At 47.6% G+C, this 12,182-nt stretch overlaps 1 protein-coding gene across 1 annotated transcript in view; it reads left to right on the top strand.

Moving 5' to 3' along the window:
• Window positions 1-10,025, top strand: part of WNK4 (WNK lysine deficient protein kinase 4) — a 56,144-nt gene extending 46,119 nt beyond the window's left edge. Inside the window, exons 16-20 of the mRNA XM_035135485.3 lie at window positions 1,096-1,192; window positions 3,523-3,835; window positions 3,938-4,137; window positions 5,946-6,046; window positions 9,281-10,025. Of these exons, the coding sequence (XP_034991376.3) occupies window positions 1,096-1,192; window positions 3,523-3,835; window positions 3,938-4,137; window positions 5,946-6,046; window positions 9,281-9,283 (714 nt within the window). The 3' untranslated portion in view covers window positions 9,284-10,025. The remainder of the gene's footprint in view (window positions 1-1,095; window positions 1,193-3,522; window positions 3,836-3,937; window positions 4,138-5,945; window positions 6,047-9,280) is intronic.
• Window positions 10,026-12,182: the final 2,157 nt, after the last annotated feature.

Below are 12,182 nucleotides of genomic sequence, written 5' to 3' on the forward strand. Positions count from 1 at the left end.
GAAATAATGGGAGAGGAGGAGGAGGAAGAAGAGGGGAACAGAGGGGGGGGGGCAGCTGATGGACACAGTGTCTTTAGGAAGCATTCCAGACCCACCCTTTCCCAGAACACGAAGAGCCTTGAAAGTAGGAGAGCAGACAGCTCAAAGACAGAGGGCATGAAGAGGAGAGAGGGAGGGGGTGGAGACTTACTCAGAGCAACACCATTATCCTGAGAGGCCACATTCCCAAGCCTCTCTCTGTGAATATTGAATAAAAGACAACGGTAAGAACTTTCCCCTTTTGTTTCTGGCAACGGGGGTTGATTCCTTTGCTGCCTGACATATACCGATGTATCGCAATGTCTGACATAAGGATGGATCTATGTAGAGGCATTGGCTGGCTTGACGTTTTTTCCAGCATCGTGATTTTTGACATGGCAATATATTTCGAATCGTGATGAGGGAGGTGCTTTGCAAAAATCACGATGTGGGGAAAATCGTGAAGCCAGCTTATGCCTCTGCTGACGTAGTTCCATCGTTATTTCAAACGTCATGATATATCAAACGTTATTTCAAACGTCATGATATATACAAGAAAGAAGATTCCACCTAAACATTAGGAAGAACTTCCTGACAGTAAGAGCTGTTCGGCAGTGGAATTTGCTGCCAAGAAGTGTGGTGGAGTCTCCTTCTTTGGAGGTCTTTAAGCAGAGGCTTGACAGCCATATGTCAAGAATGCTTTGATGGTGTTTCCTGCTTGGCAGGGGGTTGGACTGGATGGCCCTTGTGGTCTCTTCCAACTCTATGATTCTATATCACAATATTCAGCTGCTGATATATCGTGAAGTTGAAATCCAGCCATCGCCCAGCTCCTTTATTTAGTTCCACCGTTATTTCAAACGTTGTGATATATCGGTATATCACGATATTTAGCTGGCGATATATCGTGAAGTTGAAAACCAGGTATCGCCCCAAGCAGATTAGGTCCCAGGGTGTGGGTGCTAAATTTGGGTGTCCAGGAGGCAGGGAACTAACATTAGGTCCAGCGAATGGGGTGGAAATGGGGAGGTTCAGTACTGACCCCTCTCACACACAAAACATCCTCTCTCTCAACAGGTGCCTCCTGCCGCCTCCTGGTCTGGGTCCCAGCTCAGTGTGTCAGATTCTTCCACCTCCAAGCTTCCGCCACCTTGGCTCTCGCCCATCAATGAAGGTGTGGAGTGTTTTGGGGAGACCTGGGGCCAGAGATTAATCTGTGTGGCTGTGGCAATAGGGTGCGCAACTGTTTTGGGGCAGCGGGGCTTGAGAAAGCAGCTGCGTTCAGCGCAGAGTTCCACCTCCACTCCTGGAAACGTATTCTCTGTGCTCAAGAAAACGCAAACTAGGAATGGAGAGAGACCTCTCGCTGTGGCGGCCTTTTCACGTTTGCAAAGCTAAGCAGGGTCCGCCATGGTTTCAAATGGGACGGGGGGGGTGGCATGTTGAAATTCCTGCATTGCAAGGGGGTTGCGCTAGATCAGGCACCCCCAAACTGCGGCCCTCCAGATGTTTTGGCCTACAACTCCCATGATCCCTAGCTAACAGGACCAGTGGTCGGGGAAGATGGGAATTGTAGTCCAAAACATCTGGAGGGCCGAAGTCTGGGGGTGCCTGCGCTAGATGGTCCCTTCCAGCTCTATGACTGTATGATTCCCGCTTAGCAACTGCAGCCGCACTCCCTTGGAATAAGGGGAACGAGCGCTCAGAGTAGAGATTTATGTCTCTACTCAAAGTGTTGGTGCTGACCTTTAAAGCCCTAAACGGCCTCGGTCCAGTATACCTGAAGGAGCGTCTCCACCCCCATCGTTCTGCCCGGACACTGAGGTCCAGCTCCGAGGGCCTTCTGGCGGTTCCCTCATTGCGAGAAGCCAAGTTGCAGGGAACCAGGCAGAGGGCCTTCTCAGTGGTGGGACCTGCCCTGTGGAACGCCCTCCCATCAGATGTCAAAAAGGAAAACAGCTACCAGATTTTTAGAAGACATCTGAAGGCAGCCCTGTTTAGGGACGCTTTTAATGTTTAAGAAATTAGTGTATTTTAATGTTTCTGTTGTAAGCCGCCCAGAGTGGCTGGGGAAACCCAGCCAGATGGGCGGGGTATAAATAATAAATTATTATTATTATTATTATCTTCAGTGCATTTCACGTTATTAAGCTTTATAAGTCAAATTTATTAATAAGAGTTTTCAGCACATGATACATTGAAAGCCAAACTAATCTAAAAAGCAATAATACAAAACAATACAAAGAAAAGAAGAGAAAGTAAAAAATAATTATAATAACAAAACAATAATAGCAATAATATAAAACACAAAATTAAAGATATATAGCCCTCTATTTTACCTTAATCTTCAAACCACATACAAAGAAGTGAGTCTTCCCACCTCTTACCTGGGAGAGTTTTCCCGCTTCCTCAACCTGAGGAAAACACACTCTGGCTTCTCTGCCACAGAGATTCCCTTCCTTTTTTATCTACAGTATGACTTTTCTGCATATATTTTTATTTATCCTGAATATAAATCTTCAGAAATCAAAATATATATGTACGAATAAAAGCAACAGAGAGCTATGAAGAATTGACAATTATAAAGAAAAACAAAGAGGGGGAGGGGAAAAAACAAAGTAAGAAAAGATTAAAAGGGAAAAGAGGCTTCCACTTCTCTATCTGCAGGTATCAGTTATTCAAAATATTAAGCTTTATGGAGAGCTTTAAACATGATTAAGCTTTATAGAGAGAACTCGGCACATGGTTATTGTTATATTATTATTATTATTCTTATTATTATTCTTATTATTATTTCTATACCTTCCTATACCCGGAGGTATAGTTCACAGTTCACAGAACAAAATCAAGATATAAAAGCACAAAATGCATAATAAAAATACAGTGGTGCCTTGCTTAACGAACGCCCTGTAAGACGAAATTTTCGCTTAAAGAAAGGATTTTTCTAGCGGAGGTTGCCTCGCTAGACGAATTCGTTTTATGAAAAAATTGTCTAGCGAATTGCGGTTTCCCATAGGAATGCATTGAAATTCAATTAATGCGTTCCTATTGGCAAAAAAAAAAAAAAAATCGTTATAAGAATAGACCCGTGGAACGAATTAAATTCGTCTAGCGAGGCACCACTGTAAAACAACAACTCAATAGCCAGCCTGCAAAAAACCCCATACATTTTAAAGGGGGATAGGATGTAAATCAGATCAACCAAAGGCCTGGTTGAAAAGGAACGTTTTTGCCTGGTGCTTAAAGGTGCATAATGAACCTGCCAGGTGAACTTCCCTGGGGAGAGCATTCCACAGATGGGGAGCCACTGCAAAGAAGGCCCCGTTCTCGTGTTGCCACCCTCCGGACCTCTCGAGGAGGAGACACACAATTAGTACAAACATTATTAAAGAATTTAAGCCCTGTTGGTTCTTTTCCCAAGAATCCCTTTATATTGGGGGACTCCTGAGGCTTCTCCCCATCCCCATTGTTAACCTGCCCACCCACTTTCCCCCCCGCTGACAGAGCCCAAGCCCCAGATCCTGGGCCGCTTCCAGGTGACCCCCACCCGGGATGTGCTCCCCGAGAATCCCCCAAGGGCCGACAGCACTGGCTCTTCCAGCACCACAGAGTCGGACAGCGGGTCTCTGGGCGGGACACCGGTACAGGACGCCGAGGAGGGCACCACGCCCGTGGCGGAAGCAGAAGGGGAAGGGGAGGTGCAACCCAGCCCCCCCGTCTGGATGAGCTTTTCCCACAGCCTCCCCTACGCGAGCAGCGACGACTCGGACAGCCCCGAGGACGAGGTCTGGGACGAGCTGCAGGCCTTGCGCCAGAAGTGAGTGGGGGGGTTCGTTGGGGGGATGGAGGTCCCTTTCCCCCTGCCCTCCCTCTCTCCCTGACCCAACGCCCGCTCTTTCCTTCTCCCGCTCCCCCTCAGGCACCTCTCTGAGGTTGAAGTTCTCCAGGCCCGGCAGAAGAAGGAGATCGAGGAGCTGTACGCCCGCCTGGGCAAGGTGCCGCCCGCTGGGATCGTGTCTCCCGCCGACATGCTCTCCAGCCGCCAGCGCCGCTTCTCCAAGGCAAACCCCTTTTCGCGCCGCAGCAGCCTGCAGCGGCTGGACTCGGCACAACCTCAGGGTAAGCTGCCTTCACACCGCCGCCCCAGGTTCGCAAGGGCCAAGTGGAGGAGGCAGCTACGTAGCTCTCGGTTCTGAAGCCGGAGTGCGCTCTCAGGGTTTCCTCTGATTCATTAGTATGGACTGTTGTGTTAAGGCAGCTTTCAGGGCCATCCCAGCCCAGAGGCAACGTAAGGCGACCGCCTCGGGTGGCAGGATCCACCTCTTAGAATTTTGAAGTGTCAGGCATAGCTCTAGTGGCTTTAGCCCAAACGTAGCAGATTTTTCCTGCACAGCACAGAAGCTAGTTGAGGTGGAAACGACTAGTCGGCTAGACGCAGAATAACTATTTACAGGATTTATTAAAAGAAAATAAAACCAGCAGAGTTTCTGCATACAAAGCAAAGCAAAATAAATCCTCTCTGTCTCTCTCTCTCCAACCATACGCAGCACTCCTACTCCTAACACCCACCAAGAAACAACTGTGCTAGCATTCCTAGATAACAGAGTTCAGTGCTGGTCATTAACCAATCAGAGAGTAGTTTCCAGGCCAGGCAGACCTTGGCTTTCTGCCAAGAGTAAATTGACACTGCCTTGAGTTAATTGTATGAAGCAAGAATCTGTAAGTTTCCCATGAGAACCAATTAACAGAAACTGAACACCACCAGGCAGCAGATCCGGCCTCCAAGGAACTCACCGCCCGCTTCCTCTGCTAGGTGCCCTTTGAAGGCTAGATCTGCTGCCTCCGCAACAGCCTCTCAGCAGATAGGAGGCACTGCTGGTCTCATCCCATTCCTCGGGAGGAAATGGTGGGGGCTGCCCTCTGGGGTCCCTTGGGCTCTGCACCCAACATGGTGTGATCCAGAGCAGGCCCCTTTCCCCCACAACGGCCTTTGATGCCCGTTTCAACCATCGGATTAAGGATGATCCCAGTGTAGATCTTCACCCACTGTCAGGGACTGGCTGGATTAGAAGAGTGGTGGGAACCAGACACCCAAGAGCTCCCCCCCACGGAAGGGCACAGAAGACGACGACGTCAATCTCAGATCCCGGTGCTGCGACACTGAAGAGCAGTCTGCAGAAGGGAGGTGCTAGAAGCAGGGGGTTTGAGCAATCAAGGGGGATCAGGAGAAGCAGGGTCTTCCAGGACTAGGGTTCAGGCCCGTCCTAGCCATAGAGGCTAGTGGCGCGGAGAACCACGGTGGAGGGCGCTGGAAGGGCGCCAAGTGAGCGCAGGGTTCCGGCGATCTGGCCAGGACTGAGCTCCTTCTCCGAGAACTCCGCGCTGCGCCTCCTTCCCGTTTCTCCAGCGCTGGGTTCCGCTCAGTCGAGCTTCGCACAGCGCCCAAGCAGCTCTTGCTGGTCCCGCGGTGCGCGCGCTGGTGGCGAAGCTTGACTGAGCAGAACCCAGCGCTGGGGAAACGAGAAGGAGGCGCAGCGCGGAGTCCTCGGAGGTGGCCTTCCGCTGCTGGCGCGGTCCGCTTGGCGCTCCCGGGCCCTTGGAGAGGCGCTGGAGGGGGGCGCTGGAGGGACCTAGCGCCTGGGCGCTGGGTGGGCTTAAGACGGCCCTGCTAGGATTAGAGCAGGGGTCAGCAAACTTTTTCTGCAGGGGGCCGGTCCACTGTCCCTCAGACCTTGTGGGGTCACCAGACCTATATATATATATATATTGTGTGTGTGTGTGGTGACTTGTGTTTCAGTGTATCTAAAGAAGTGTGCATGCACACGAAAGCTCATACCAATGACAAACTTAGTTGGTCTCTAAGGTGCTACTGGAAGGAATTTTCTCTTTGCAATGGTCCCTTTCCCTCGCTCTTGTTGCCCCTGCAGGGATCATGAGGAGGAATTCTGTAAGCGGTGGGAGCACAAACTCTTTCCAGGAACAGCGACAGAGCAAAGGTGTGAAGTTCGCCAGTGATATCGGATGCATGGTGAGTCGTGACCCTGGGGTGGAGGGTGAGAGAGTTCTGGAGCCGGGCGATCTATTGGTAAATTGTCTGAAACTGGCATGGCGTTCAGATCACGATACCGGTTTCAGACATTTTGAGCTGGCAATACACCGCGGTTGGCTGGAGAGCCAGTGCAATGTATCTCAGCTGCTTCTTCCTCCCCTAAGGTGGGAAGGAAGAAGCAGCCAGGACAGCTAAGTGCTGGAGATGCAATGAGGTTGAGGGGACGTTCTTTCATATGTGGTGGACTTGTAAAAGAGTATCGGGAAATGATCCATAATGAATTGAATTGAAAAAAAATATGTTTAAAAGTACTTTTCCAAAATAAAATAAAATATCCAGGGTCTTTTTGGTTGGGGATAATTCAGACGGAAATTACCAGGTGTCCAAAAAAAGAGAGGTTATTTATGTATGCTACTACTGCGGCCCGTGTTTTGTTAGCCCCCAAATGGAAAACGAGCGAGGTCCCAACTAAAGAAGAATGGCAACTTAAACCGATGGAATATGGGCAGCTTGCAGACTTAACACATAGAATAAGAGAACAAGAAGAACATACGTTTAAAGAAGATTGGAAAATGTTTATGGAACATATGGGGGGGGAATTGTGTATACCTGAAAACATTGGCAGCATTAAGATAAATTCAATAGTGTAAAAATAAGTTTTGATGGATGTAATAATGGAATACTGTATGGTTTAGTTTATGTAAAATATGCAGGGATTTATGATATGTAAGATGAACCATGGAAAGAGAAGAAGGGAAGTCTTTGATATTTTAAGGTTGAGTATTCTAATTGTAAAACAGAAAGTTCAACAATATACTGTATATATATAAATAGGAAGCAGCAGCCAGGATACATTTCAGACATCACGGTATATCAGCACATCTCACTATTTAGCTGCTGATAAGTCACAATGTTGAAAGCCAGTTATCATCCAGCCCTAGTTTGTGCCCGTGTCCTAGGGCTGATCTGCCCATATTGGGCGGGCAAAGCCAGTGCCACCATTCAGGAATCAGGCCTGCTTTGTCGTGGGTGAAATGGCAGCACCATTATGCCCCAGTGGGTGGCTGGAAGTATTTACATTCTGCTCCCAAACTTTGCCTGTCCATGTATGGCTGACCAAACCTTTACTCAACTCGGTAGAGCACAGGATCAAAAAGGCCTGCCGGGGACACCGTTCCACATTGGGCAAGCGCTGTCTGGACATTGCTTGCCAACAGCTGCGCCTATCTGCTGAGCCCAAACCACACCCGGCAAGAGATTTGAGGCTGGTTAATATATGACAGGCATGTCCATCAGGTAATTACGATCTACTGGAAGATCTCTGGCCCCTCAGGGATAATCCTTCCCCCCAAAAATAAAAAAAGAACAAAAATAATTTTAAAAAGCTCAACAACTACTGCTTCCTATTAGGTTCTGTGTATTTCCCAATGCTCATTCAGTTTCATTCATTCATTTGCTTCCTTAGTAAAAGCTCAGCAACTTTGGCTTCGTAAAAAAAGCTGAAAAACTTTGCCTTTCCAAAAAAAGCTCAGCAACGTTTGGCTCCTAACAAAAAAGCTGACCATCAGATTAAGGCCCACTATCAGACTGCAGATTCAGGACCCTCAGCTGTGTTTTATATACAGTGGAACCTCGGTTTATGAACACCTCGGTTTACGAATTTTCGGTTTACGAATGCCGCGGACCCATCTGGAACGGATTAATTCACTTTCCATTACTTTCAATGGGAAAGTTTGCTTCAGTTTATGAACGCTTCAGTTTATGAACAGACTTCCGGAACCAATTGTGTTCATAAACCAAGGTACCACTGTAATCCACTTTTGATTATGTTCTGTGTATATTGCAATGCTCATTCGGTTCCATTCATTCATATATTCAGTTCCATTCATTCATATATTCAGTTCTATTCATTCGCTTCCCAAAAGAAGCTCCACAACTCTGGCCCATCCAACAACAATGGGTAGATCACTGCCAGTTTTTTTTTTATACTGGGAGTAGATCGCAGCCTATTGAGAGTTGGATGTCCCTGATATATGCCATTGCTTGCTATACAAGATATTATATATAAACCTTCCATCGGCCACTCCTGAGCATTTCATGCAACACCAAAACGTGAAGCCACATGGAATATACTTTCAAGGAGAAAGGAAGAGACGAAAAGGGGACAGCAAAGGACCAACAGGAAGCCGGTCATCTAAAAGACTTCAGAGCAGGGCGGTCCATCTTTTCATACCATGTGGGCTGCAAGAATACTCTGACACAAAATCCGTGGGCACCACATTGCCTTGTTGCACAAGGGATGGGGGAGCGAGGACATTTGACACACACTCCCCAAACCATCTCGCTGCCTCCCCAAAGCCCAGTAAGCAAGGCACCAGACTTTGGGAAGGAGGCACAAGGTCTGACAGGGTCCTAGAGCCCTCCCTCCTGCTTCTCAAAGCTGGAAAAGCACCAGTTTGGCTTTGGTAAGGAGGCGGGAGGGCTGTGTGATGGCTGCAGGGCGTCAGATATTGCTGAGGGCCACCCATAATGCCTTGAGGGCCACATGCAGCCCTCACGCCATGCTCCAGAGGATTTACATAGACAGACAGACACATCTTTAAATATTTATTCAAAAGTGAAGAGGGTTAAACAAACCCTCTGGAGGGAACAAGTCCCACATCAAGGTGTGTTCTATGGCAAAGTTCCCTTTTCTCCCCCTCTCTTAAGGCAGAAACCCCAAATGTGTGTGTGGTGGTGGTATCTTGGCACGAAGTGAGATTCGAGCTTTATATAGTCTGAATGCCCATTGTTCAAGGACTTAAAAACCGTCGGTTTGTGCACCCTTGTAACAGCAGCGTGTTGGCCGTGTCTGTGTTCAAGTCCTAAACCTTGAAGGATTATACACAGCAATGATATTCACAGTCTCACTCTGTATACACACCGTAGATTTAAGGCACACCCCAGAAAAGAACCCTGGGAGCTGAAGTTTACCCATTGCACCCAGCTGCAATTCCCAGCAGTTAGCAAACTACAGCACCCAGGAGCCTTTGGGGAAAAGAGAAATGTTCTTAAAAATGCTTGGTGTTTCCCAGCCCTGCTATCCAAGCCCCCCTTTTAACTGGAGATACTCTGGAATGAAGCCAAGGCCTTGTACATCCAAAGGACATGTTTCCCACTGAACTACATCTCCCTCCCTGTCTCTTTTTCACCTATTTCCTTTTGTCCCTACAGTAGCAGCTGTGGACACTTTTTGGACTACCTCAGCCTGCTGCCCACCAACGAAAGGACAGGAGAAGGCGGCGAAGGGTCCTATGCCTTACACTCCCAATGTCAAGGCCAGCAGCCATCGACGTAGGAAATTTCCCACGGCGGAAAGAATGGACGAGCTGCCTCTGCGCAACTTACAGATGCCAAGCGAGCACCGGGGATAGCAGCCCAACACTACGGACTTTCCCTCCCCCCATAAGACTTTGTGTCTGCAGAGAGAAGCCAAGCCCCGGTTGTTTGGGGGTGCGTTTTTGTGGGGAAGCCTGAGCTGGTGTGCCTTTCCTGCTGCTTCTGCCTCGCAAAGGAGCATCACTGTATAAACGGAATCAGGATGTCGCCTGTTCTGTATGTGCTATGGGACAGGGTCTGCACATGGACGGTGGAGGGTGTGTGTGCCCAAGGCCAAAGCGCTTAGAAAACTTTAAGGAGCTGCCTTAAGAGAGGAAATTTGCAGAATTTGTGCCTCAGTGTTAAAGGGATTGGGGAGGGGGCCCTCTCTTTCTTGCTTCCCTTAGCCTTAGCCCCCCCCCCCCGCTCAGCTCCTGCCTCTAACAGCAGCGGCACTACGTGTGGCCTCCTCTTTGCACTATTTTTACAAAAAAAAAGCACCAAACCAAAACCCTGACCCTGATTGGGACAATGAACTGCTTGGGCTCATTCTTTTACTTGCATGGGAGCCTGCACTTTGGAATGAAACACTGATGCTTTCTCTTTTGTGTATGATTTTTTTTATTATTACACACACACACACACACACACTTTCATTTTGGAATAGATAATGCATCTGTGTTTTTCGGTGATTAATAAATCAAAACAACCTCAAACTCCCACCAAGCAACACCCGGGACGTAAGGGAATTTTGCCTGTTATACTCGGCACTCAGGACTGCTCTCCCCTTGAAGGACGGACAACACGCACCCTGCCAGGAAAGTCAACTCAAGTAGAACCAAAGTCAGTAAGCCAATATGCATGCAGCTGGGAGTTTTCCAAGTTCCCTGATCCTTCCCACCCCCAATTACACTCTGAGCACACAATTGCGTTGTCGATACTGTACTGTCCTCCTAACTGAGAGGGGCATATTCTACAGATGTCACGCACCACCCCACAAACCAAAAATGAGTTATGGAGACATGACATGAGGAGTGGAGGTGGGAATGATCTCCTGCAAACAAACCTCTCACAATCTGGGGTACAGGAAAGTTTTAATAGGTTCAGAAAGGGAGAGATCACCATGCCAGGCCGGTTGTCTATGTGCTAATTTCAACAGGTGTCCTCTGAGCAACACTTGAGTTGAACACCACCCATAGCTGCCGCAGCACGTTTTGCTACTCTGGTGGTTGTGCGCAAGTCTTTGGCTGCACACGGCATACAGGGAATCGTAGAACTGTAGAGTTGGAAGGGACCACAACAGTCATCTAGTCCACCCCCATGCAATGCAGGAATCTTTTGCCTAACACAAAACTCAAACCCATGACCCTGGGACTAAGAGTCACATGCTCTACCAACTTGGGGTGTGTGTGTCCATTTTGCGGGGACTGAAAGGGTGCTAATATAAAGAAATTTAGTAGACGTCCTCAGCCTCGCCTGACCCACACATGCAAAATCTGTGGTGGGTTGGAACTCCCATCCAAGAAAACAGAAGGCATATACTGGAGATGTGAGGCTGTTGACTTCTTTTCTTAAAGGAGCCACAGTAAGGGTTAATTTTCCAAGGCGAATGTTTTATATAATGGACACCAAGAAGAATAAGACATTTGTGTGATTGAATACAAATCCCTCCGCTTAAAATACAGACGGATTCTCTTTAAACATCTGCTTAACTCTACTGGAAGAAAAAGTAGGCATGTAAATCTGCAGTATTAATCCCATAAGCGTGTAGGGTAGCTGTCTGTAACTTAAGTTTACCCAAGACTTTTGCAATGAAGTTCGCAATTGTTCTTAGAAACATCATTTGGGGTTTGTTTGTTTTTTGGCAGGTAGGGTGAGTTTTTCATGCAAGCAAGCTTCCACCAATAGGCAAGTTCAAAATGAGCACAAGTTTAAATAGAGATTAGCTCAGTTTATGCTCTTAAAACACAGGTGTACCTTGAAGGGCAGGTAATAAAGATTGCAAGAAAGAATTCTGCATCACCTCCAAAATAGAACCTTGGTATATCTTCATATCTCTACCAGACATCAATTGCAGAGCTGCTATCTTCAAGAATGCCTCAGTTTTTTTGCAAAATCTCCAGAAAACAAGTAGTTTTAACCTATATCTTAGGAAAATTGCCCCCCCAAAAAATAATCACTTCCGATATGGGCTTCCATATGCCCAGGTTTCCCCGGACATTTCAGCCACTTTCAGAAAATTCCACCCAGGTACCATTTCAAAGGACGAATCCCGGCTGTGACATATGGCAGCCCTATGAACGGCCCCAAATTATTCAGGGTGGCGAGAAACGAAATGGGTTGCAAGGCACTCCAGAAGAAAATCTTCAAACTGAGTGAATGGGTGACAAATTGGCAAACAAAGTCCAATGTAAACTGCTGCACACTGCAGCAACAAATAATTATCATAATTTCACATATACACATCATGATGTTTCTGCTGACGATGACTGACCAGGAAAGGCATCTTGGGGTCTGAGAGGTTAGCTCAATGAAAACAAAACCAGGGTGCAGCAGCTGTGAAAAAGGCAAATTCCATAGTGCGGATCATCAGGAAAAGGCTCGAAAGCCAAAACTCTTAATTCCTTTATACAAACACAAGGTGCAGCTGCATTTGCAATACCGTGTACCTTTCTGGTAGCCAATGCAGAAAAGTGCAAACAAAATTATCAGGGAGCTGGAGTACCTCCACAAGGGAAGGTGACAAAATTTGGGTTTT

This window comes from Zootoca vivipara, chromosome 12 (genome assembly GCF_965207765.1).
Source record: "Zootoca vivipara chromosome 12, rZooViv2.hap1.1, whole genome shotgun sequence".
Lineage (NCBI taxonomy): Eukaryota > Metazoa > Chordata > Lepidosauria > Squamata > Lacertidae > Zootoca > Zootoca vivipara.